The 27,197-nt window shown below is 43.6% G+C and overlaps 1 protein-coding gene across 1 annotated transcript in view; it reads right to left on the bottom strand.

The window, feature by feature from the left end:
• Positions 1-18,705: 18,705 nt before the first annotated feature.
• Positions 18,706-27,197, bottom strand: part of NUFIP1 (nuclear fragile X mental retardation protein interacting protein 1) — a 32,477-nt gene continuing 23,985 nt past the window's right edge. Inside the window, exons 8-10 of the mRNA XM_010000869.1 lie at positions 24,329-24,457; positions 22,350-22,582; positions 18,706-19,041 (exon numbers count right to left, since the gene is read on the bottom strand). Coding sequence (XP_009999171.1) covers positions 18,706-19,041; positions 22,350-22,582; positions 24,329-24,457 — 698 coding nt within the window. The remainder of the gene's footprint in view (positions 19,042-22,349; positions 22,583-24,328; positions 24,458-27,197) is intronic.

Genomic DNA, 27,197 nt, shown 5'->3' with positions numbered 1-27,197 from the left:
TAACCCTTTTTGGACAGGTGCTACCTGCCAGAACGGAGACCTGAGCTCTTTTAGAAGGTTGGATGATCCCTTTTTTGGTCATATTTAAATTGCTGAAAGTCCAAACCCATGCAGCATGATCAACAAACCAAATATCCCTCAGACACTGTGCAGGTTTATTTTGGTTGTGCCAAATAACAGTCTTTTATGGCTGGGGCTGCATCAGCTGTATGCTGTGATTGAAACAAAGATCTCTGGGTTGAGCAAGCTCACCTGGCTCCTAATTAGCTTTGACCTTTACCCACTCATGGGTTTCTGTCCAATCTAAAGCACATAGATTAAAATAAATGGCACATTTAAAGAGCAGACTTTGTAACCTCCAATTACAGAAAAATGTTTTAAGCTACTGTCTTAAGCCCCAGCATGTCAAGGTTAGAAATGCTTTTTTTTTCATTGCTCTGACACCATGTGGCCAAAGTCAACAAGAGGCCAAAGTCAACGAGAGGCTGATGTGGTTTATATATGACAGCCCAGCATGATCTCATCTTTGGGAGGTCACAGGATTAGTGCATGAAAAGGTCAGATATGATTAACATTAGGCACTATATCTGTGCAGAGATGTACAGGCCTGTTGCTGTGGCTACAGATGGAAACCCAGTGTTGGATGAAGGTCAGCCAGGGCAACGTGTGTGTGCAGTCAAAACCTGGGATATCCTACCCCACGTGGAGCTATTGGTAGAGGAAACCTACTTGTCCCAAAATGCCTCTCACTGCCATCAGCTGCTCTGCAGCTTAGGCTCACCCAGCACACCTGTCTGCTCCAACAGCAAATGGAGGAGGACATCTGTGCTGGGGAATTGTCTTCTGCTGTCTTCTGCTATTTTTACATGGTGGCTGTGAGAGCTTCCAGAAGGAGACACATTGGCACAATTAAACTGAATGCATTTAACAGCAAACTACTGCAAATTGCAGAGTGAAGCCACTTCATATTTCTATTGGGCTTGCTAGAAACATAGCTCAAATTAATGAGGCACATTGTAAACTTGTTTATACTCGGCTGACTCTGTTCAAGCAAAAAACTATCTGTGTGTGATTATGAGACCAAATTCACGCTATAATTTTTCATTTAGCCTTGTTTTACTGCCTGGCCTGTTCCGCAGAGCTGAGGAGTTGTTCATGGAGCAAAATGTCCCTGTCCTCTCTCCCAAGCTTCAGAGGACTTTACAGGTGTTGCACAGTCAGAACATCCCAGGCACAGCCACCACTCAGTAGCACCAGCTCCAAGGTTCACAGTTAGCAAGCAGAGGGCTGAGTCAGCTTTCTGCCGTGGTTTGCTTCTCTCTGGACTCAGAAACTAACTCAAGAGGATATTCTGGAGTCATTTTGGAATGGTAAAATGAATTTCACAAGTGTGTGCCAGCCCCTGACAGAAGTGGGACCTCAGCATTTGGAGGGAGAGAGCCTGATCAGCTTTACCACCCGCCCTGTGGTGTTTGTGGGTCAGCACATCCCCAGTGTGCCCACACAGGCCATCCAGGTCCTAGCCCTATAACCATGCAATGGCACAGTACCCTGCCACTAAAAGCCTCAGAGGTTGCATTTCATCACTAATTTTGTGGTTTTGCTCACAGCTACAAGTAGCTTTCCCAGTAAAACATGTGCAGGTGAATTTTTGTGTGCTCTCCATGCAGCCACGTCGGAAGGTCTCTGGGCATAAGCCTTCCCTGGCTTGAGTATTTGGGGTAAGTCAGGGCTCATGATGCTGTTTCACTGCATGTTTTAGAGCAAGCCATATCTCTGCCCCAGCCACCCATTGCCATGGGCACACTGGAATTTCCATGCAAGCTGTGATAGGGCAGGGATGAAGAGAGACAGAATCGCCCTATGTTACAAGCCCCAGTTAGGACAAACGTCCCCAGCCCTGATAAAGTGCCTTCACCTATGCCACACAAGTACCAACCTCAAAACATAAAGCCTCTCTTTTCCCTTCCCTAAGCTGCAGGAAGAGGCTTTCCAGAGCAGCCCAGCAGCAGAGCCCCCCATCGTGGCAACAATTCCAGGCACACATTGTCCAGTCCTAAGCACAGGGACATGGGAAAGATTCATTTCCACAGTAACAATTGCACCAACTTTATATATTTACAGCTTCCCACAAATGTCCTAAAGAGGAAAAGGTAACATAAAACTGCCAATCAGAAAAGCAAACAGAGAAGAGCAGCCCTGTGTCCATGTGGTTCCACTTGTTGCTTAGATGCCTTTTATTTTTGGTGCCTGTCCCAGCAGTTTCCAAGAAACCTCCCCCTATCCCATTTCTATGAGGAGGTATAGCATTACACTCCAGTCCTTCAGGCACCAATATTTGAGGCCAGAGTCAGGCCACGAGGTCAAGCCAGTATTTATAATATGAGGCACGAGCAGGGCCAGGTCACTGGAGCAGGCTACACCTTCCCAAAAAAACCCTAAAAGATCCTCCAAGGTTCCCTAGGATGAACAGGAATCACTAGTATAGTCCTTCAGAGTTTGAGTCTGCAGGTTTGCACCATGCAGAAGTGCTGGACAGGGAGACAAACCTCCTGGCTGCTACAGGACACATCTCACCCTTTCCCTGCGTGAGCCACAGCCTCTGGGGGATGGGGGGGGTTGGCAGGAAATGGGCAAAACTGCCCAGCACTAAAGTCAGGTCAGATCTTAAGTCTCTGCTGTTTCACCTGGTTTGATTCTTAGTGGAAAACACTTTTTTAATTACGCTGGTAAAAGCACATCAGATTACCTTCATAGTTGCTATTTCTACAGGATTAAAGCCTGGATGACTTTTGTTATTTAGGTATCAGGAAGAAATTCTTTAGTGTAAAGGTGGAGAGATGCTGGAACAGGTTGCACAGGGAGGTTGTGGATGCCCCCTCCCTGGAGGTGTTCAAGGCCAGGTTGGATGGGGCTTTGAGCAACCTGGTCTAGTGGGAAGTGTCCCTGCCCATGCAGGGGGCTTGGAAATAGATGATCTTTCAGGTCCCTTCCAACTCAAACCATTCTGTGATTCTGTGACTCTGTGTGACTTTTCCTTATATTAAAATTTATATAGCTTATCCATTTCCCTTTGGTAATAAGCTCCAAGCAAAACAGAGGCAGAGATTAGCAGGACCTACCAGGAACAAACTTACTCAGGAGCATTCCTGTGGGCAAAGAGTCACACAAACCTCCTTTTTTTTTGCTTTTGTTGTTGTTTTTTTTCAGTAAGCATGCCTTAGAGACATTTTAATGTGTGGAAAAAACCTGCCTTCTAGCCTCTTACATTCCACTGGTCCTTTTCATTTCTCACATGGAGCCATAATCCTTTACAGTGGTAACTAGTTGGGATGTCACAAAGGATTATACCTTCAGGTGAGGCAGATCTTCTTATGAGCTTACTGCTTAGCTATTACAGATCCTGTTCTCATGTAGAAATGACATGCACATACGGGCCTGTGCATTTAAGAGGGAGCAGCAAGGCTGCAGGTGGATGGATCTTCTAGCTCAAGAAGGCAGGAATAATAATATTCTTCTTCCTGTGTAGCCATCCAATGCTGAGGTTGGGAAAATGTTGTATGGGGCATTTTTTGATCTTTCAGGTACACTTTTAAAACACGCTATTCAGCAGGGGAGCAAAAGTTATTATCAAGATGTGTTTCTTATAAGCAAGTGATCAGTGCTGGGTTTGGGTTGGTGCTTTTACAGGCTGCAGTTGTCAATCCCACAGTCAAGTTATTTCCTGTGGATATTTCTGACCTTGTTCTAAAATTTCAGAAGCACATTTACATTTTAATGTGCAGCCTGCTGACACACCTTTCCCTTTGGGAGAGGCAGTACTCGAGAAGGAAGTGTAAGAAAGAAGATAAGTAAGTGCTCTCAGCTGGATAAACTCATGGATTTCATGTACACAAGATTTAAAGAAAATAAGGAAGACATCATTGTCTGGAGTTTGTTATTTCACTGTGGGCAAAATGAAATTTCTAAAAATAATATAAGCCTATCAAAGGTAGGATATCAGGATAGCTGATAAATCAAACTTCTATCTAAAGTTTCTCAACATAGAAAATGACAGCCTTGGAGGAGAGGTGTCCCAGATCATAGCAAGAAAGTTGGACCCTGATAATCTTTAAGGTCCCTTCTAACCTTAACCACCCTACAATTCTTTGATTGCAGAGAAAGTCAAAGTGAGCATGGAAGAGCTGACAGCCCTGGCTGGAGACAGAGGCTGCTTTTCACAGATAATGCAGTGTTTTACTAGCACTGAACTGATTTGGACCATGCAACAGTCAAAGTAACAGTACTTATGGACCTTAATCTACTCTAGGACCCACAGCAACACAAAAAAGGTTGCCCTTTTGCTGCGCTTAACACTGAAACATGGGACATTGCTTTAAAAGTGTAAACTTGGAGGATGCCTCCAACCATCATATGTTTTCCATCATTTTCACCCCAGAGAAAAGGGATCTGACACCAGAAGAAGCCATTCCTGGGACCTGTTTTCTAGCATGGCCCAGGCAGAGACCCTGCTGTGACAGGAGGCGCTTGGAGCAGCCGGTCTGCAGCCGCTTCCGACAGCCTTGGTCACAGCTCCTGTCTTCCATTTCCTCTTCTCCAAAGGGGAAGCCAGGCAGCTGTTTAGGAAGCTTTGAAAAAGGAAACAATCCTGTCAAGAATTTAAAAGAAGAAGAAGACAGTGTGAGAGTGCGTGTGTATCCACAGGTTTTGGCCTGTCCCCAGCTGGCTGACCGCGAGGTGCTGGCTTTCGTCTTTGTTTCCAAGTTGCAAAATAACCATCAAAACAAAAACCTAAGTAACGTATTAATGACTTGCTAAATTTCACTTTTTCCATGAGTTCTGGTACTCCAGAGATGTTTCGCTGTGCAATTATATATAAGGGAGGAGGGAACGGCCCACCAGGCACTCTCCAACTGTAGGAAAGGAGAGAGGAGATGATGTGAGTTCACCAACAATAAATAACATGCTGCAGTTCCACACCTACAGCTTGCAAAAAATAAAAAAGGAGCCATTTCAGGTCAGGGAGAATTAAGTGCTCTCTGAAATTTTCCCTGAGTGCCTGAGAGTGGGACAAAATGCAAAGAAGCATTTCCTGCAACACCTGAGAGGATGGGTATGTGCTGTCTTGTATTCCCAAGGAAGCACTTGTTTCTCTTTGGTGCTGGATGTCACGGAGTGGTAGAAGAGCTATATTTGTACTGCTCCTGCTGACCCCGAGGTGGTCACCCTGAATGCCAGACCTGCTTTTTAGAAACTCTTCTCTTAAGAAAACAAGTCCCAAGAAAGGCAATAGGAAACAGTTGCTAAGCTGACTTCTGGTTAATATTTTTAAAAATCAATCCTGAATCACTCAAAATTAATGTTGCTACTCAGACTTTCAGAAGACAACACAATTATTGCACCTTGCACTTGACCCGTCACTTTCTAAATTCCCCATAAATTTAGAGAACTAAACTCATTTTATTTAGTTGAGGTCTTAGCTGTGTACCCAGCAGAACACATGCATGCACACACCCTTCTGGTACCTGCACTGCAGAATGCACACACCATTTCAAGTGACACTGACATGATTATGGAAAGTACTACAGACAAATACCTTTTTACTGATGCTTTTCTTTCTTCCGCATCAAAATTATCACTTCTTGTGCATCGTTCCCCAAGTATCACTCATTTTATGTCAACAAGCTGCAAGAAATCACACATCTTCTTTGAGAAGAAATCAACAAAGAAAGGTAGACAACATTAATCCTGACTCTGGTCCTTCTACAGAGCGGGGTCAGGTTAAGGGAGCAAGGTTTGACATACATACTGTCTAGCTGTATTCTATTCCCTGCTGGCTTTATTGACTGTGAAATATCCATGCAAAGCCAAAAGACTCTCCTAAACACTTTGATTTGCTGCATGTTCTTTATTCTGCAGAAGGCCAAATTAAAAGCAATGTTAGATAAACTACATGATCTTTCCCAAGACACACCACTAGTGTTTTCAGCTTCAGAATCCACAAGAGCAGCATGATGCCCTTGCCTTTTAATTAGCTTAAGCTGGAGGGGGCAAAGATCTGATCTCTCAAGCTGTACCAGGGAGACTGAGAGCTGAAGGGCTGAGGCAGAGCTGCTGCCACCCACTGTATCCCCCCCAGCCAGGAAGTCCCCATCAGTGTGAAAATGTTTACTTCCCATCACTGGGTAAAATCAGAACCCTCATGGATTTTCTGCCAACAAGCACTTCATCACCCTATTTTTGTGCAGGTGTGATGATTGCAGTGCAGCATCCCTGTCAGGGGATGGGTGAGAGGCTGGAAGGGATCAACTTGTCACTTAAAAGTGGAATGCCACAGCAAGGAGGTGAATAAAAGGTTGTTAGAGGTGCATGTTTTGGAGGACTTTTTTTTATTCACATGCTGAACTGTTTTATCTGAAACAAGCTAGGCTAAGAGACATGGCAAATTAAATGCTAAGTGAAGCCTGCCTTGGCCCTCTGCTGCAGCTGTCCATCTGATTTTTGAAGCCACCAGCCTGCTGGGCAGTACGGACGCAGTTCGCTGGGTGCTCTCATGGCTGGTGGTGCAATGTAAGCACAACACTTGGAATACAATCCACCAGTGTCCCCACGCCAGATCCCATAACCTACTTCCTAGGCCTGCTGCCAGTGTTGTGCTATGAGTCACGAAGAGAAACAAACACAAGGAATGTCAAATTAAATAGGACACAAGGCTTTCGCAGCATTCAGAAGCGGAGCAGTTGTGCTGCAGCCTGCAAACCTCCCTGGACTCCTCTTGGACCGCTTCTCATCTTGGTAATAACAAACATCCCTTTAATTAGTTCCACCTAATGAAATTCATAAGCCAAGGAGTGGGAGTTTTGCTCCTGGGTAGAAACCGAAAACTTCTCTCCACTTGATCTGCTCAGTTTCATTAGCAAATTTTATCAAATCTCCATGTTATACAGTAACAGCCATTGTTCACCCAGAACACAAGTCCATTTATGAGCTGCAACATGACACATCTTGGAAACCCCAGACTGAAAGGCACTTCTAAAAAAACAGAATTAGGACTGGCAAGAAAAGTAGTTCCAAATCATCAAGAATAAACAATAGAGAAACTTCTACCTGATCTTTCCGGCTGCTGAGATCAGAGAGGTTGCTTTACCTTTCTGGGCTTGGGCAAAGTAATTTGCAAAATTGATTCAATTTGTCTCTATAGTTAAGGGGGATCCATTGCCTCTCCAGGTGAAGCTCTGGATGTTTCGTGCTTCTTGCGTCAGGGACAACTAAAATAACTCTAAGAAGTCTCAAGATGTGCATTTTCTCCTATGGAAATGTTGGCCCGCAAGGGTCTGTTTAACTCCATTTTGGTTACGTGTCTCTCGAGACAAAGCAATATCCATGGCAACAAACAATTTCCCTGCAGAAGAGACAGCACATCCAGAAAGAGCGTGTAATCACTCTGTTTATTGATGACTAAGAGCCTGAAAGTACAGAGTTTGAGCTCCTGGGCGCAACACCAGTGCCCTGCAGAATACCAGACCCTTTTATTGGGACACTTTTGCAAGTGTCCATCATAGACGATGGAAGGGGAAATTGAAGCCTTCCCTGCTGTTTTAATTTCCAAACTCTTTTGCAACGGGACGTGGCTCACAGTGTGTTTGCAGGGGCTCGTTGCAAAGGCAGCAGAGGAGGGCAAGAAGGAGGGAGCCAATGCTCAGCTACTTTTGGAGACAGAAAAAGCACAAACCACCACCAAGATAAACTGTTAGGACGATCAGGATTTTGGTACAGTTTGTTTTCAGCACCTACTGGGGCCCCTCTGTGCATTGGCATGTTTTCCTCAAAGTGGCTGCTGACCAATACGTTCATCCGGTTATTCCACATCGGGTCCCATAATTACAGAGCCTGATTGACAGGGCTGGTTAGAGCTGCTATTACGGGAAACTATAACGCTGGATGCAGCTGCAGTGCTGATGGGGGAAGGAGGGAGGAAGATGGCAGGCAGCAGCTCTTGCATGAACACTCACCACAATGTTAGCAGAGGGAAAGGACGAAGCCACAGGCCCCCTAGGGTACTCCCAACACTCCTTCAACTTATAAAGGCACATTTGTTTTGGGCTGCAAGGAGTAGTTTTCTAGCTTAGCGCTCAGGGTGCTCTTCAACCACTGTGCACTTTTCTTCACTTCATTGAGATAAAAAGACCACCAGCATTACTCAAGGCTTCTAAGACAAGTTCCTGAGATGTTGGGATCCTTCTACCTGCAAACCAGACCCAACACTCACTTCTAGCCTTTAAGAGCTGCAAGAGGTGGGTCCAAGGTTGCCAGACTGACATAGTGACACTGCTGCAGAGGAAACACAAGAGAGACCCAAGGCTAAATTTGTGAAGCAGCATTTTGGAGCCATGACCTGCCTAAATGCTACAGAGCCACTTGCAAATGAGGTGATTGATTACAAATTACATCAGCACCACCCCATCAGACCTTCTTGCTTACAGTGGTGCTGACAGAGCACTTGTCAGCTTTGCTTCTGAGAACCCATAAATGAGACCTACAAGGTCATCACCCTCACAGGCAAAAAAAGGGATCCTTGTTTTGAAAGCCAAAGCAGCTCTATTAGGAATCTGTCATCAAGGTACCCAAAGGGTCATACACTAAAGACGTATCTAGGACAAGCCTTCCACAGAAAACACAAGTTGAAAGATATCTGCTTTGTCAAGGAGAAAGACGAGGGCTTTGGTTTCTTTCAGAGGTTTGACTTCTTGTACTGGGGCTTCCTGTCCCAAAGAGGAACAGGTCTTACTTCTGGAGGCCAAAGCTTATCCACTGAGGAGAGCAATTTGAAAATTCATCCTGAATTTAGCATCTCAAGTTGAGATACGGAGGTGATTTTAGGGATCTGACTCACCTGTGTGAAAAAACATGAGGCACTGCCTCCCTCACCCATGCACTTACAAGTGTCCACAACTTCCTCTCCTGTACCTACCTCACCCCAACTTCATCCACCTGAGAAACCCCACCTCCAGCACTGCAGGGGTTTGCATTTCAGCTGCAACAGAGCATGGACTCTCACTCTGCAGCAGCAGTGGTACATTACCCACACAGGTACTGACTGGGCTCCTCACAACAGTTTGTTTGCCAAGGTCTGTTCTCGTGACCCTTTGTCCCCATTAGCCTGCTGAATTTATGCTCCTTCTCTGATGTTCTGCTATGTAAAGCTGAAGGCAATGCAGAAGTTTTTCATGGTAGTGCAGTTAAAATCATTTAAAAAAAAAAAAAAGGCCATGAGCAAAACTGTCTCACTTAACCAAGATCAGGTGGGATGCAACCTTGCTCCCTCTTTTGGGACACAGCAAATATTAGGTGATGAAAATAGCTTTAGGAAGAGTACTTTTAATACAAATTTGAAAGGGCTATAGCATAAACTCTGTGCAGTCTCAGGGGGATGCTGGTCTGAATTTGAAGAGACCTTCAAGTGATTGGAGCTCAACTACACACATCGGAATGAAAATCTCTACTTCCGTGATTCTCAGTGAAAAGACACAATGCCAAGCTACACTTTTATTATGGTTAACCCTTTTGATGCTTACAGCTGGAGTTATGGATTTAGATGTATATTTAGATACTGTCATTGGCTGCTGATATAAACATCTTCTTGAGTTCAGCAACCAGTGGCTGGTGGCACATCTGTCTCTTGGGTCTTTTCTCTAAAGAAAGGGTTGGTATTTATAAATCAGCAGCCTCTCATTTGCTTGCCCTTAATTCCCAAATCCATCTATCCGAGGTGGGCTGGCTAAGGAGACTGAACTTTCTTGCTCTCCTGCCTCCTCTCCTCTCCGACACTGTGTCCTGTAATGCCTCCCTTAGCAGTGGCCAAGATCCCACTGAAGTAGACCAAACTTCAGTCTGCTCAGCAGTCCCAACTCCCAGGGGAGCATGAGCCACAGACTGGAGACACCTTTTCTATCATTACTGCCTGGAGCCATTAGCAGCCAAGAAGTGGTTTCACTGGATCTCGGCTCCTCTCCAGTTACATCCCCACCACTCATGACCCTAAGCAGAAATCCCAGGCTTATAAAATTAAGCAGGCCATTCCCATGAGCCACCCTGGGACTCCATGCTTGGATGGGATCAGGGGAAAGATCCAGGGCACACCTGCTTCTGGAGCAGTGCAGAATAAGCAGTGTACAAACACAGGCTCTGAGATTCCCTGGCACCGGTTTTCTCAGCACTGCAAGTCAAACCGGACACGGATGTAGCACAGTAACCTATTGAACCAGATCTCATTAGCTAACTACAGAGAAGCCTCTCAGACCATTAAAAATTAAGCTAAATATAGGCACACCTTTTTAAAAATGGTAATTTTAAAGCTCTGAGCCAAATTCATGCTGGAGCAGAAAATCATAACACATGGGATGTTCTTCAGACAATGAAGCTGCAGCTCTAGTGAACCAGAAAGCTTGAACCAGACCTCCCCAGAACCACAGGGAGGAATGCTGAGCCTCTGCTCTGCTGCCAAAGCATCCAGCCTCCTGCACGCCTGGTTATTTTCCATGCTTGGCGTGCGCAAACTCACAGAGCAACCCGGGGAGGTGCTACCCTTCCCAGGGATGTGTTACCCTTCCCAGCCTCCTGCTGCTTACTCCTGCTTTCAAGACTCTCTTGGTATCCCAGATGACAGTGCAGGTTGTTTTTCCCTTGAGACCATGGGTGTTGGTGGCAATCTGTCATGAGCAAGACCAGCAGCTGGAGACAGCTTTTAAACAGTTGATATCACTGGGACAACCTCCTGGTCCAACCCTGTGAAGCCCCTGCAGTTGCCTTTTCCTAAAACAGGTGGGAAGGAACCTGAAAGATCATCCAGTTCCAACCCCCCTGCCATGAGCAGGGACACCTCCCACTAGACTGAGTTGCTCAAAACCCCATTCAACCTGGCCTTGAACACTTCCAGGGATGGGGCAGCCACAATTTCTCTGGGTAACCTGTGTCAGTGTCTCACCCCTCTCACAGTAAAGAACCTTCTCCTAATGTCTGATCTAAATCTCCCCTCTTCCAGTTTGAAACAGTTTCCTCTTGTCCTATTTCTACATGCCCTCATCCACAGTCCTTCCCCAGCTTTCTTGTAAGCCCCCTTCAGGTCCTGGAAGGCTGCTATAAGGTCTCCCCAGAGCCTTCTCTTCTCCTTCTGTAGTTCACACTTGGGCAGTAAGGACACTTGACTAACAGTGTTAGGTATCAAATGCAAAGAAAGCGTCTTTTAACTGAGAAACAGGTGTTGTGCAGGGATCCAAGCACAAAGTGGTAGGAGCATAAATGGACCTCCCTACCAAAAGCCTTCCAGTTTTACCAGGCTCTCAAGGAGGCAGAATGAATGAAGTAGACTGAGAAGAGACCTCACCAGATATAAAACAGGACCTTCACAGCAGACCCATGAGGCTAAATTAGTTTGTGTGAAGAACTTTGGGATCACAAATAATCTTTTGGTTCAAACCCCCAACGTTGTGTGAAACAGTCCTTCAATAAGGGCTGAATTACTCTAGGACACTTCAGAGCCACTAAAGAACTTGTGCTCAGACATTTGTGCAGTGTTCTAAGTGAGTTTTCTCTGCTTTTCCTAGTCACCTCGCGACACCCAATTAAAAAGCACTGCTCTCTTTGTAGCCTTCTCTGCAGTACAGGGTTTATTGTCCTATTCATCACCACTGAACTTCCTCAGGCTGAATTATTTATAGCACTGGAGAAGATGAATTAAGTGGTAAATTCAAAGTGGGTCACAGGGATGTCGCCTCAGCCTTACAGCCCAGAAGTGTCTGTGGGCTGATGTCTTGGCTTACAGAGATGGAGCATCAGTAATCTGCACTTTTACCAAAACCTTCAGCTGCCTCTACCCAGCCAGTGCCTCCCTCCCCTTAGTCAGAGGGTAGGAGGCAGGTACCAGCATCCCATGTTATCCTCCACTGGTGACTTGCCCCCACTTATTTTATCTGTCCATGATCAAGGAGACCATTGCAGCACCCTCAGCAAGAATCTCCACAACAGAGCCGCATTTCTAGCACGTGGCATGGCACACCACTACATCACACTGCCTATGGGGTGCTGAAGGGTGAGCCTAAACACCCCAAAAGTTCAGAAAGCAGCCCACCAGCCTGAGATTTTTAATTTTTAGCATAGAAACAAAACAGGTACTTAAGCACAGGGGTTTTAAAAGGAAATCCTCTGTGCATTTCTGTCCCTAAATCCCAACTGAATCTCGTAATCCTCCAGCAAGAACAGCTTGTGTTTCACTCTGCTTCTAACTTCTATGATTCAGTTGCTTCCAAAAGAGGAGAGTCCCTTTTAACTGCTTTTCTTACACCACATCTGCCTGTGTAGCAGAGGCTCCAGCAAGAGTCAGAGGGATCTCCCAGATACTTCACATGCCAGAGGGTGGGAAGCCCCCCCATAGACAAAGGAGATGGGGTACCAGCCTGGCATGGCCCCAGTACCACCCATATCAGGATCAGTCTCAAAACATTGGAGATTAACATTTTTTTACCAATATCCATGTTCAACTAGAACACCCAAGCATTTTTTAAATCCACCTTAAAAATAAATACGCTCATGAAGCAAAATGCTGCTTCCCTCTACAACACTCTTGTTCCTTGGAAAGCACCAGACATCTTTTATTCTGGTGATCTAAGAGTTCTCTCAGAGAGTATCACAGGAGCTCAGACACCAGCTATTAGCTCCTATGTGTGGATGGAGGACCCAGGCTAGCAGACACCAAGTTTTCAGAAAGGGGCTCCTGATAGTGAGATGGAAAAAGTGCTCTTGGCCATGAATCCAAAGGGCAATTAAAAAAAACAACTATAAAAATCTTTCTCCTTTGTTATTTTCTCTCCACAGTACAAGAGCAGACAAATTTCATTATCTTGTGTGAGAAAATCTGCATCAACAGCATCACCTAACAGCACAAAAGCCAGAAGAGGCACCAAAATTCAGAATGAATTTGCTTCAATAGGAAGGTTGGAAAACAGCCTCCACTTTTGGAGAGCTGCAATAACGTTCTCTCACTATATGATGCAATCCCCTTCCCTCCAACCTTGCCTGGTACAACACTGACATCTTGCCCTCGAAAGTCAAAATCTCTTGGCTAAGAGACCAAAGGAAAATTAAGCAAAGGGTTTAGATGTAAGTGTAGCAGGATGTTTTAGCAACAGCAAACTTGCTGAGAAATGTGGCTTAAGTAATCCCACTGCTATTTTCAAATTCAGGTTGAATTTACTTAATAGCTCCAGCAAACGAGAGAGCCTGGACCAGACTCCCCAGCCCAGGCAGCAGGTGAGGAGGAAGCAGACAGCTTTAATCAGGAGACAAGTCAGCAAAAGCACTTGCTCAGGAGGGGATCATCCCTGGGCAGACCCCCACATCTGCCAGCCCAGGAAGACTCTAGGCATCATATAACCTCTCCCCAGCATCTGCTGGCTTTTTCGTGTTTGTTTTTAGTTCCATTTTGCAGAGGTCCGGCCTCCCAGGTGAGAGGTGCAGCCCTTCAAGCCAAGCAGCCTCGTTCTTCCTCTGCCAGAAGGGAACCACTTTGGGCCAAGTGTAGTCATGGGAAGGCAGGAGATGGAGCAGGCCAGTCCCACATGCCCCAAGGGTGCTGCTCTGAACACTCTTCTCTTGGGAGCCTGGGGATGGGAGCCACCTTCTCCCACATTCAGAAGGATCTGCTCTGGTTTCCTGATTATGTTCCAAGTGAGAAGAAAGGTTTCACCCATCTAAAACTGATGTCCCAAAAATGTTGTCATCTGGTCAGACACTAGAAAGAAATCTCCTCTGAAATTATTACAAACCAGTGTACTTGGGGATGTTTCAGGCCATCTCTGGAACTGAAAAGAAATCCTGCTTGCCTACATCCATCTCTAAGTCATTCCTCTGGGTAATCTAGTTATTTCACCCCCACTGTTTGCTGAGGAAGCAGAGCTTAAAAGGCACCCAGGTCTGAACAGACGCCCACGGGTCACGAGAGCAGCAGATCAGCAAAGACAAATATTGATGGTTGCAATTTTCTTTCAGCCTCCCCAAAGCCAAGGTTACACTTCCACTATTCAGGCAGGTCACCCCATGTTTAGACAGTGAAGTGGTGAGACTGGAGTGGGGGAAGCAGATTTAACAACTCAGTACCCAGCTTGCTGTGACAAATAAAAAACCAATTTGCTGTTTTCCTCTAACTACATATTGTATTTGTTCCAATTTCTTGTCTCACTTTCTGCGACAATCAGAGTCTTCACAATGTTAGTTAACCTGAAAGAAAATAGTCAGCTGAAATCTGTACTGGATTTCCCCACACCCAAAACAACAGCTGCTCCTGTGACCACTTAAGGCTTTCAATGTGTCACATACTCCTCAATGCAAGCTTTACTTTACTGAGCTGGTACTGCTTTTATACAAGAGCCCACGCCCACACAGAGTCTATACAACTTCATTTACATCTACAATAAAGATGGAAAAATTTTACCATGCCAAGAAAGCTGACTTACTAAACAAGAGCTACCACCTGAAGGGTATATTTAGAAATTAGAGGACAATTTAGAAAGAGAGTCACACAACATAAGCCAGAAGAGTAATGAAAAGTAGAGAGAGTGAGAGTTTCTTTCAGGTGTTGAGCAATCCCAAACTGCATCAGTGAACACCCAGACTGACACAACTCTTTTTCACCTCACCAACAGCAAAACCCTACACTTAGGTACCATTTTTCATTCATCCATCTCAAATTGCATTGCAAGAATTAAAGTGTTGAATTTAGCATCCCTCTCTGCAAACTGATGCACAGACCTGAAGTCCAAGGTTGTGCAAAGACAAACACTAGGGACACACTTTTTTCCCTTTGACAGAACAACTTGCCCAAAGAGTTTGTGTTTGTTCCTTAAAACACTTTTTAAACATCCAAGATCTGCTAGGACTGTATGACAGTTATTCCTGAATAATGATTGCACCAGATGACTTGGATGAGACACAAGGGGAAGCAGAGGGACACCCAGTTGTAAGGAGCTGACACAGAGAATTGGAGCCCTGACAGCAGAGACAGCAGCTCTCTTTGGAGCGGGGTTCATGAAACCAACCCCATCTCCTGTGCTCTCAATCCAAGGATTGCAACATCAACATGTAAAATCAGTAGCAAAAGCCCTTACTGACCAAGAAATCATAGAATCATAGAATCTTAGGGGTTGGAAGGGGCCTTGAAAGATCATCTAGTCCAACCTCCCTGCCAGAGCAGGGTCACCTAGAGTACATCACACAGGAATGCATCCAGGCGGGTTTTGAATGTCTCCAGTGAAGGAGACTCCACAACCTCCCTGGGCAGTCTGTTCCAGTGCTCTGTCACTCTCACAGTAAAAAAATTTTTTCGGATATTCACCTTGAACTTCCTATGCTCCAATTTACACCCATTACCCCTTGTCCTATCACTGGTCATCACCGAGAAAAGCCTAACTCCGTCCCCCTGACACTCACCCCTTACATATTTGTAAACATTGATGAGGTCACCCCTCAGTCTCCTTTTCTCCAAGCTAAAGAGACCCAGCTCCCTCAGCCTTTCCTCATAAGGGAGATGTTCCACTCCCTTAATCATCTTCGTAGCTCTGCGCTGGACTCTTTCAACCAGTTCCCTGTCCTTCTTGAACTGAGGGGCCCAGAACTGGACACAATACTCCAGATGTGGCCTCACCAATGCAGAATAGAGGGGGAGGAGAACCTCCCTTGACCTACTAACCACACCCTTTCTAATGCACCCCAGGATGCCATTGGCCTTCTTGGCCACAAGGGCACATTGCTGGCTCATGGTCATCCTCCTGTCTACCAGGACCCCCAGGTCCCTTTCACCTACACTAACCTACTACTTCATATAATTAGAAATGCACAACACTTTTCCTTCACCCTCATCTCAGGAGCTGCTGTGCTGCAGCACAAGCGACTTTGTTCAACGGAAAGCCCAGATTGCCTGAGCTGCATCACCACAACTGAGTACAGCCTGAGTATTTTATTCCCCTCTTTCAACTGTTCTAGCTCAGTAGATGAGATTGATTTAAAACAAACAAAAAAACACCCAAAGCCCAAGCATACTGGATTTAAACTAGACACCCACAATTACATTTTCAGCAGAAAAGTTATAAAAGAAAGAGAAAATTACAATTTTAGGAGTGTGAAGATAGTCACTGGAATATTTTTATCAGAAGTGAGTCACAAAGCCTGAGAAGTAGGATTTTTAAAAAAAAATTCAACACAAAACCATCATCCCAAACCACAACAATGAGAAAGTGAAAAGCTACAGAAAGCTTAATCAAGACACTGGTTCCTGCAGATGTCAGAAGCAACAGGTTGTTCTTACACAGACACAAGGCATCTTACTAGAAAGGAGTAAACAAAACACAATCCTCTGAACCCAGAACAGCAAAGCTGCAGGGACCAGAGAAGCCTAAAGGTATTTAACAGTAGCAGAAAGGTCATTATGAGAGCCTTCCTATCCAAAGGCTGAATCCAACATACTAAGAAAGTACAAACTTGAATAGCAGGAAGGTGCATGTGAAGTCTGAACATGGCCTGGAAGAACAGGAAAAGTGAGGGAGAGAAGAGGACAGAGACCTTCCATTTGTTGACCAAGACTGCATTTCAGGGTTGAACATCACTGCAGTGTGTCCCCACACGTGTCTTGCCATGTGTGCTACATGAGTTGGCAGAAACAACAGCAGCAATCTATGCAACAAGTTCTAGGTTAAAACTCCTGATGTATGCCATGTACCAACCCCTCTCAAAAGAAACTTACATCTTCCTATCTACATGAAATACTTTTAAAAGAGTATTTTCTTCTGACAAAGTTTTTAGTTTTGTGTGAAAGTTTAATATTCTTAAGTCCATAATGACAAGAGTACAAATAATTGACATTAAAGGTTTGGAGATTTTTTTTTTAAGCACAAGGTCAGAGTGAACAGTCAAAGAAAGCTCTGCCATCAACTTAACAAGGACAGAAGCATGTTAAGTTGTTTAAAGTGCAATTTAGTACCAATCCTAAGACACCGATTTATTTCCTGTAGCTGTTCTCCATGCTTTCAACAGTACTTGTACCACACTGCTCTGAAATTAGGTTCTGCCTGAGTGCCAGATCTCTGTGGCTTAGAGTCCTTTGCTGGTATTTTCATTGCAGTAAAACTGTAAGAACCATAAGCAAGTTAGTGAGATTGAGATGGCTCGTGGGATCATCATGGGAAGAATGAATCATCTCCCTTGGAAATAAAAATGTTTATGATCACTGCTTCTATTCTGCACATAGATTATTGAGACATGCAACTTTTACAAGGGTGTTGATATTTATATGATTCTATAAATTTAGACATTGCATTACAAACAGTATGAAGTTGTAGCTATAAATAGTGGAGCAGTGGGATAGAATCTTCAGCTATTTCTTGTTTCCTTTGCACCATAACTGAGATGTATGGCACAATTTAAGGAACTGGAGGAAAGAAAATAAGGCAACAGAAAAAAACCCATGTGAATCTCCATATTTTAGATGGTGGCACAAAGCCTAGACTTCAAACAACAAACAACACTTAAAAAATCAGCCCCTGAGATTTAAATCGAAATGTTTAACCATGACTAAAAGGCAAGTAGATTCCAGAGGTTTTGCTGATTATTACCATATTTTTATCAAATCTATTTTGGGAATAAATTTCCATGGTATGTTTTCAGAGTCAATGTGAGAAACTAACACCTGCCCTTGACAAGAAATATTCTGAGACGCAAATGCACAATTTAATCAAAATACCACATTTGTTTCTAAACCTTGGTTGATGCTTTTTTTAGTACTCACAACACCATGGATGTAGGAGACATTCCTCCAGAAGGCTAACTAATAAATTCCCACCATGTATTGAAACCAGACAAACCAGTAACTCTTGATAAGCTTTCCAAACTTTGACAATATTCTTAAGAGCTTACTTCCAGAGTTAGATTTGTCAGGCAATGACTGTAACAGCAGTTAAAGCCTAAGGCTTAATCCCAGGTTCCTGAAGCCAACCAGCAACCTAGTACTGATGCAGACAGCAGTTATTTCATCTTTCTTTTTTTGTTTTTCTTAAAAATGCTTCTTGCATTAGTCTGCACCCTCATTTCCATTTCTCTGCTCAATTAACAAGTTAGTTCAAAGAGGAGATGACACCTGGTGCAAGTGGTACTTTTAGAGCTAGGTTCTATCTTTCATTTATTCATTATATCCTGGTTATATTATATCAATAACAGCTGGGGGGAAAAAATATGCACTAAATTACCATTTCAAAAGTACACTGAAATACTTCTGGACCCTCAGATACTCCCAGACATGCCAGACCATGATTGCACATGAGGAAGATCCATCCTACCATGCTACTTGGCTCTGGTGATGGGACTGACACACTCTGCAACAAGCTAAAACAGAGCCAGAAGCTCCACAGTGGGGATCCACACCTACTCTAGGAAAAGTCATGATCTGTGCCACTGCTGCCTTTTTGCACCGGGAAATGCAATTACTCAACACAGATACTGTTTCCACAAGGAAATGGCCACCCCAGGCAGAACAGATCAGATAAGTGGTTTTAACAGCTCTTAAATTGTACTTCAATGATTATTTTGTTATACTGATGTCTTTCAAAAAGCATCAGTCAGGTAGAAACTGTAAGCCTTTGCTTTATTGTCCACAACAGACATCCTCTACAGTGGTTCTTCACACTGAATTGACGGAGTTTCCCATGTGTCCTCATCTTCCAGGTGAGCCACCTGTGAAGTCTGATCTGCAGGTGCTTTCTCACCCTGGCCTATTAATGACACCTCTTCTCCTCCTGCTAACTGAAGGTCAGTGCTATGAGAACAATGAGATTCATCAAGTTTGTCCGTCGAAGACTCTGCTGTAGTTGTGCAGGACTGTTCAGTCTCTGTTTCAGCTTGTGGGGCTGTTTTAAAACTAAGTCCAAACAGGTTATTTTGGACGAGGTAACGAACACACTGCAAAACCACATTCCTCTCGTGTCGGATGTCCTGGGCCAGTAACTGGAAAGAAGCAAAGAAAGAAAAGATGAGGCACATTTCCCCTCTCATTGCTCCATAGCTGATACCAAGCTAGCAAGACGTATGGCTCTACTCAGTAATATTCAACATTTCTGAATTTAAGTAGCTGGTTCTCTCAAGTCCTGAACACACAAAGCAGGAGACTGCCTCACCAGACAGCGCAGGAAAGCCACGTACCCCCACATTTGGTGCTTTCCCTCCAACTGACTGGGGCTTTGGCAGAGCCAACAAACATGTTTGAAAGCACTACCACACAGCTTGCTGAGCTGGGTGGTCTTAGGGCACCAGCTTGTGCTGATCAGACCCCTTATTGCATTAGTTCAACTCACCAGCCAGGAGAAAATTAACCTTACAATTAGCACCAAGTGGGGTGTTCTGTTGTCTCTTATTGCTTGTTTGGGTTGGTGTATTTTTTGTTTGTTGTTGTTTTGTTGTGGCTTTTTCTTTTAGGGACAAATATTTAGAGACAACTGGATGGGGTCAAAAAAAGGCCCAGCATAGCAGAGAAGAGGTGGGACCAGGCATCTGGAAAGGAGGCCGCAGGGAGAGAGCTGCCCTCCTGAGCAGCAGCAGGCTGCAAGAGCAGCACAGGCTGGTGCTCAAACACCACTTCCAGTGATTGCAGCTCATAGTGGCCATGATTCACTATGGTACTGGTACATGACTGTACCACTGAAAAGGATGAAAAATACTCAAGCGCCCAAAATGCACACGTTTAAGCTCCACTCCTTCAGTGCCATTAATGCACTAAGGCAGGTAGAACAAGCTGACAAATCTGATGGTACCTTTGGATTAAGCTGTCAGTCTCAGCTTGCTCAGGTGGCTGAGAACATCACTGAACATACCTAAATACTAGGAACTTTCCCCCCAGTTATCTGACTGTAGACCCAGATCATGATGATGTTCTCACACAATGGACTAAAATACTAGGCCACAAATTCCAGTACATCAGGATTGGAAGCCTATTAGCATCTGCTGCACTTTCCAGGTTATACTGTATCTGTAATTTAATATCCCATGCAATTTTTATCAGAAAACCTTTATGAGTAAAAGATACTTCTAAATACAAGAAAAGGGCATGTTTCATCAGGTACCAGACTGGGGATTTAAATAGCAATAATTGCTTTGGGCTATAATCCACCAACCTAAGTCAAGTAGCTTAATTGAAGTGCTAGAGGCCTCCATCTCCTTTAACCTCATTGAAGTTCAGTTTGATATTGAGAAAAAAAATGAATCAGTGAGAAGGCTGAAGGATCTTTTGTCATTGCTAGTGTCAGCAGAGCTAGTACTCTGAACAAACAGGTCTCAAGCAAGTGGCTAATCTGTAACTACCTGATCATTTTCAGGAGATCTGCACTACACATTGCAGGAGGTCTAGCTAAATTTGGCTTGCAATGTTGCAGAGAAGCTTTTTTTGTTGTTGTTCTAAGTTTCCACAGTGGTTTAACCAGCCACTTGAAAGGCTGCATATTTTCTATTTAGACTAGTTACTAAGAGGTGTCACAAGCCACTGACACCTGAAAGGGGCTTTCAGTAATCTCCTGTCTGAACTAAGAGGTGCACATTAGGGGAGAGAAGGGATAGCACAGTGAGGTTCTCTTTGGAGTGGGAGAAACAGCTGAACTCCCAAGCGGCCAAAAAAAAGAAAAAAAAAAGGCACAGGTGGAATGCACCATCATTCTATCAAAGACTGTATCTTTGTATTGTTTTTTAAAGCAGGGATGGCTATCAGTGGAGTGATGCTACACAAGCTTTTGATTTTGTCAGCATACAGAATGGCTGAGCTTGCATGGCTTCAATAAACATGATTTAATAGTGCCCAAGCTCACTGCAGAATGACTGCCAAGAGACATTTGCAGCTATTCTCCTAGCTCCTGTTCTACCTGTTCTTTTAAAGCATCGTTTTACTGATACAACATCCTTAGGAATTCTGCTTCCTCACTTTTGGATAATTTCCCCACAGTGACTCACTGTAAAATTCCCATCTTGTTTCCTCAAGGTTTTATAAACTGACCGTTTCTGACAGCAGAGGCCTACCTAAAAACCTCAGGTGCTCCTCTGTGATTCAGACACAGTACACATCCTTTCACAACAGTTTTGAGCAACATTAAAAGGCAAAAAGAACCCAAAACACCAAAATGCAATTTTAAGAATAGAATACAGTGGCAAGCTAGAATCCAGGCTTCCTGTGCTCTGCCAGCTTCTCTCAGCACGTGGGACTTCATCTGACTTTTTTCTAGAGTCCTCACTGCTTTGATCACCAACAACTGTGAAGAGCAAGAGATAAAGACAACCGCATGCTTAGGGAGCTACACAAAGGGCAAACACTCCCTTCTCAGTCACTGGGATCTTTAATTCTTGGCAGCAAGACCAGTATGTGCTAAAAGGGATCAAGGGATCCCTATCAAGAGATTTCTCCTACATCTGCAGCTTGGGATGTGCCGTATCAGTTATCTTTTGCCTAAATATCCTGTGCTGCCTCAGTGTCCTGATATTAGTAACACCCTTCTCTTCCCTCTGTTCTGCCCACGGAAAGTTTTCCCTTGATGGGGCAGCTTTATTCTGGCTACTCAGAGAATCACAAGGCTAGCCCACCCATCTGTAAATGCAATAAAAACTTTCAAGTTTTGTTTATACTAAAGAAAGCCACCAAGCTTCCAAATGTGATGGTTTACACTGAACAGAATCATAACACCTTGGACTCACCCCTATAAACCTGTTTTTACTCTTTTTAGACACCAACCTGCTCTTCAGGTACCAGTGCAGTGTTACTTCCTCAGATTGATGTGCCTACAGAGAAGAAACTCATGGGCTTGCAGGCTGCAGCTCAACACCACTCTACAGTTTAAGTCACCAACACCCTTATTAACAAAAATCTGACTGCACCCAAGAACATTGTGTGCTCCTTGATCAGAGGAAGGCAGTGGAATAGTAAGGCCAGGAGCAAAGGGAGGAAGACCAGAATAAGGCTGAGATCACAGGCAAACAAAACCTACTGGGAGGGGAGAGGGAGGAATACAGGTTTCTGTCCTTTGTGCTGTTCATTTTAGGCACATGATTAAGTTGTCAACTCTTGCTCACCAAAGTCAGTCATTACCTGAATGCACATCAGGGGATTTCCATTTGTGTATTTAAAAATTTATACCTTCCCTGAGTGAAATGCTCACTTTGCTGTTTTTAAGACAGGACCTTTGCTAACAGACTGCTCTAACTTCCCACAGGAAAGGGGAGAACTGCTCACAAAGAGTGCTACTCTTGTACAGGAAGCATTATTTTAGCACAATACTTACCATTTCCAGCAGAGTTGGACGGTGCTTTGGAAGGGGAGGTAATGTTTTCTTGCCCCTGTGACCAGGCCCTCTTTGGGGACGTGCGTTTGAATTTGAGCTTCTCAACATCGTGCCTGAGTGTTCTGGATGTTTTTTATTCTGGCTTTGACTCGGAGGAACAGAAGTAGTTTCCTGGGTATTTCTGAGCTCCTCCTGGTTTTTCTCAGCTTTTGTTGCAGTCTTGACTGGGATTTCTTAAGAGAAAGAGAACACACTTTTATCTCGACTTAAAAGCTTCTTTAACATGCTTACATTCCCATGCACTGGCAGATTGTTAAGACACTGTTCTCACCCACAGAACCTAATGTGAAGATGCTCAAGGCTTACTTGGAAGAAGGGAGGGTTTTGTTTGATTTGGGGTTTCTTTTAAATTACAAAGAATAATCTCTAAACATTTGCAGAAAGGAAAACAAGATCCTTAAATTCTGCAATACAAGAAGAAAAACGGAAGTAGTAAGCACTGAACAAGGTTCTCAAACCTCTGCCTTGTGATCACTTAGAAAGTACATTGCATCTGCTTCATGATAGAGCTGGCTGCAAATTTGGCTGCTGAGAAAAAGATGATGCAGTTAGGGTAGAGGATGTCCAGGTCAATTCCCTGCCTGCTAGATGCTCCGTGTGACTTTGTATCAGCCAACCTGGGGCAAGTAAGGTACAGTAACTAATTGCAAAAACAAGGATCAGCAGCAGTTCTGTACCCTACACCAACACATGCACTCAGAGAAGCACAAAATTCAAGTCCTAGAGAGTTCAAATCTTACTGCAACAGCCAGAAACCTTCTATGGAAAAAGCCCTTAAGGACATGGAATTTAGTTCATGTGGTGAGCATAACAGCTTTTTCCTGGCACAGTTCAAACCTGATTTGAAGTGAGAGTGAAGGCAAGCTACTTTCTTTTTTTCCCCAACTAGGGGAAAAAAGGCTTGGGAAATTTGATGACACACACTACAGCCAAAGACATTTTATACTCCACCCCCTTTAACCCAGGACATGCTGAGAAAAGTCAAGCAAAGAGGAGGGGGGAAAAAACCCACCCAAATTTTCAGCCAACCGAGGCTTTCTAAAGTATGCTGTACAGCTAGAGGAAAAAAAAAGGCATTAGATGTGGCACAAGCCAAGCAGACAAGGCCATTCCCCTGCACTAGCTGGCTGCACAAATGCTGTGTTCCGTCCAGGTGCTCCTCTGAGATCAGGAGCTATCACCATACTGGAAATAAGTAATGTCTCACCCAGTAACCCCAGTTTATGCTCAGAACTGGGAGGATGGAGGAATAGGGAAACAAGAAGCACAGAATGACAGCATAACCTTTTACTCCTCCCAGCCTGTCTTTATGCATGGCTTACACCAGTACCAGCATGCCCGGTCACTGAAAGCAAACCAGAAAGGATCTGTTCACAGACTGCAAAAACAACCTTGTGCATAACCTTTAACAAGCTTCTCTCTTCACTGGTATAAGCCTAAAACTCAACAGGTACAAGACAGCTCTGAATTACAGCTCTGGTAGGCCAGAAATTAAAAGGCCTTTCCACGACTATGCGTTCTGAAGACATAGCCACTGAACTGCCATCACTTCAACATATTTGATAAGTGTAAGCCACAGCTTACATGTTGCATTTCCTTCTCCAATGCCTTTGATCTCTCTTAAAAGTTTTTCTCAAGGAATTGTAAGTACTAAATAGGTTCTGATCAATAACCTGCAACTTTCAGCAGTGAGGACACAGCCATAAAGAACTACCATTGGGCTACTGGCCTCATAAATACTGTCTTTATAAATACACAGGGGATGGACAATGGGATGGAAGACAAAGGACCAATGACAGGAGAGGTGGAGCCTCTCACTCTTCCCAAAAGGCAATTTGTGATCAGGTTTTATGACTGCTTGCAGTCCACACCAGTGCAGAGACACAGGGGAGAAGGGCAGAGGACAGACTCCCACACACCTTCAGGCTCACTGTCAGATGTGCTGTCATAGTTGACCGACAGAGACGTCAGGGCAGAGGTGACCAGCTTGGGAACAACAGTCAGTCCCTGCCTCCCATCTTCAGCTGCTGCTTCATCCTTGTCAGATTCTGCAGGGAGAGAAAAAGGCAAGAGGAATTTTTCCCAATGCTCCTGCATGTCCACAGCCAGCCTTGCTGCTAAATGCCCATCTTGCCACTACACAAGCCTGACACTGGGCATCACTGCTGCTCAACACCATGGACAGACATGAAAACCCCACAGCTGCCTACCCCCTACAGACATTTGGTGGCAAAGTTGCCTTCATCACTGGTTTACAGTCGTAACAGCAAAGCAACAATATTTTTTTTTTAACAAGAGCTTGAGCATTCTGGTTCTTTCTTCACATACCAAACATAATTATAGGTTTTATTATCAAGTGTAGGTGAAGAGAGAGAGAGAGGATTTCATAATATATTTTGAAGTCTTGCTGCAGAGGCGGGGAGGTGAAGGATTCAAAAGCCAGTTGGGGCGGTGGGGCTGGTGGGAATGGAGACTTAGGCTCATTCAAACTGAGAATTTAAGAGCAAAGACATTTTTGGACATTAAAAAAAGTTTGTAAGGGGCACTGAGAACCATGGCTACAAATTAGAATATCAGTTTTCAGCAGTACTTCAGACTTTTTGGTACTTAACTCTCCACAAAGCATTCCGAACATGCACAAAAAAGCAAGGTATTAGTCTCAAACTAACCCAAAACAGAACACCAGGAAGCTAAGAAGCAAGTGGACTATAAATATTGAAATAGAGGATACTATGAATCTTAGGTTAGGAGTTGGAAGGGATCTCCAAAGATCATTGAGTCCAACCCTCCCTGCTGTAGCAGGACCAAAAACTAGGGCAGACAGGTCTTGAAAGTCTCCAGAAAAGGAGGCTCCACAACCTCTCTGGGGAGCCTGTTCCAGTGGTCCATAACCCTCACAGTACAAACATTTTTCCTCATGTTGAGGTGGAACTTCCTGTGCTTGAGTTTTAATCTATTGCCCCAAAGCAGCACCAGGAAAGAAGATTCCTAATAAATAAACATACAAAATTGTGATGGCTTTTGTTTAAAATAAAGAAACTATATGCACTAAAATCTTGGAAGTGCCCTCAGGTGAACAGTGCTAGAGAGTTATGAGAAAAACTAGGAAATGCTTCAGTAATACCCCTGCATACAAATTTCGTATATTCACACACACTAGTAGAGAAACATTTTGATAAACTAGCCTAGTGAGACTTCTAGAAAAAGACTGGTTGCAATCTTATTTTCACGGAGAAAATAAGTTGTGCTCTCTGGCATCCCCTATCTGTCTATGGCTGCTCCACAGGAAAGCTGCCTCACACTTTTAAATAAGATTTTACTGAAATTAACATTTTGGAGATCTTTGTTTTCAAATCACAAATGTTTCTCTGTTCTCTTCTATGGCAATTGGACTCATTTGAGCTCATGCTGATGGAAAAAAATAACTTTCAGATAAACACACAGGTATTTATCTAAACTGTGTATCTAAACACACAGGTATTTATCTAAACTACTTACCTGCCTGCTTTTGCTTTGAGCTCTTTTTGAGAAAGGCTGATTCTCATTGATTTAGTAGTTGTGTCAATTTGAAATTACATTAAAGGTCATGCTAATTAAGTGCATTTTTTAATGGAGAATACATAGCACCTGCATATACTTAAGCAATAATAAAAACAGCATTTACCTCAAGTTGTTTTGATTCATTACCACTTTTTTCCATCTAATCCAAAATGCACACTGTGCATACCATGGCTTTTTGTTTTCTTTACACTTTAAAAATTTAATTTGCTTTTTAGCAAATTAGTAAGACACACAAGAATACATTTTCTCCTTGAGAGTTAACATGTCTGGAGGGACCATTATGCACTACTGAATACAACTGTTCCTGGTCAGTAGATCCCTCAGCATTTTACACTTGACAAGCTCATTTAATCTTCTTTCTGCCTATAAATGGAGAATAAAATTGCTTTCTCATCTCCCATTCAATTTCTTAGCTTTGAAGGAACTAAAGAGAACTTAAGTGAATGCAGTAAGCAAAAAATACACTCCCTCTCAAGAAAGGGCTGCTGCTTTTAGAAAGGTTAAAATACTCCAACAAAATGTACCTATAGAGTAAAATCATGAACTTCAGTTGTACAATTATATATATTTTTTTAATTCTACTTACACTGTGTTTCTTATTATTTGTTATGACTGTATCTCTCAACAGTATAAAAACCTGCAATTAGCTTTAATAACACGTAATAAGCAAGTACCACATCCTTTTCTACCTATTATAACAGAAGGTATTAGCTGTGCTTTGGTATAATTAAGACTTTTTATCATTACATAAAACACAGATGCTGCAGGGAAATACAGGAGGTCTTTAGCATACTAAAGTTTCCCAACATGCAGAGATTAGTAGAATAAACAAGCATAGGAATGCTGATTTCTTGCTCCCATTAATTGAAGGCTAAGTTTTCAAGAGGAAAAACTCACCTTTCTAAGGGATGCATTCTAGCCTTGCTGCTAAAAATAGCTAAGTCAGCTTAACATGCCATATTGTAAGAGTACTGCATCACTGCTGACTATATTATAGTTATAACTGAAGAGTTTCTATTGCTGTCACTATGTGGAAACAAGACATGATCATCAAAAAAATAAAGCCTAGGCAGCAATACTTCAGAGAACACACGCATGGAGAATATCAAGAGTAAGTTGGATAACACAGCAAAAAACAGAAAAATTACATTTTAAGTAATTCATTTAACTCACACAAGGAAATCAGTTTGTTTTGACATTCTAAATACTGTTATTTTCAAAACCACA

This window comes from Chaetura pelagica, unplaced genomic scaffold (assembly GCF_000747805.2).
Source record: "Chaetura pelagica isolate M959 unplaced genomic scaffold, ChaPel_1.0 scaffold115, whole genome shotgun sequence".
In the NCBI taxonomy this organism is placed as follows: domain Eukaryota; kingdom Metazoa; phylum Chordata; class Aves; order Apodiformes; family Apodidae; genus Chaetura; species Chaetura pelagica.
Note: the sequence above shows the minus strand (reverse complement) of the source record. Positions and strands in the feature narration are given on the sequence as shown.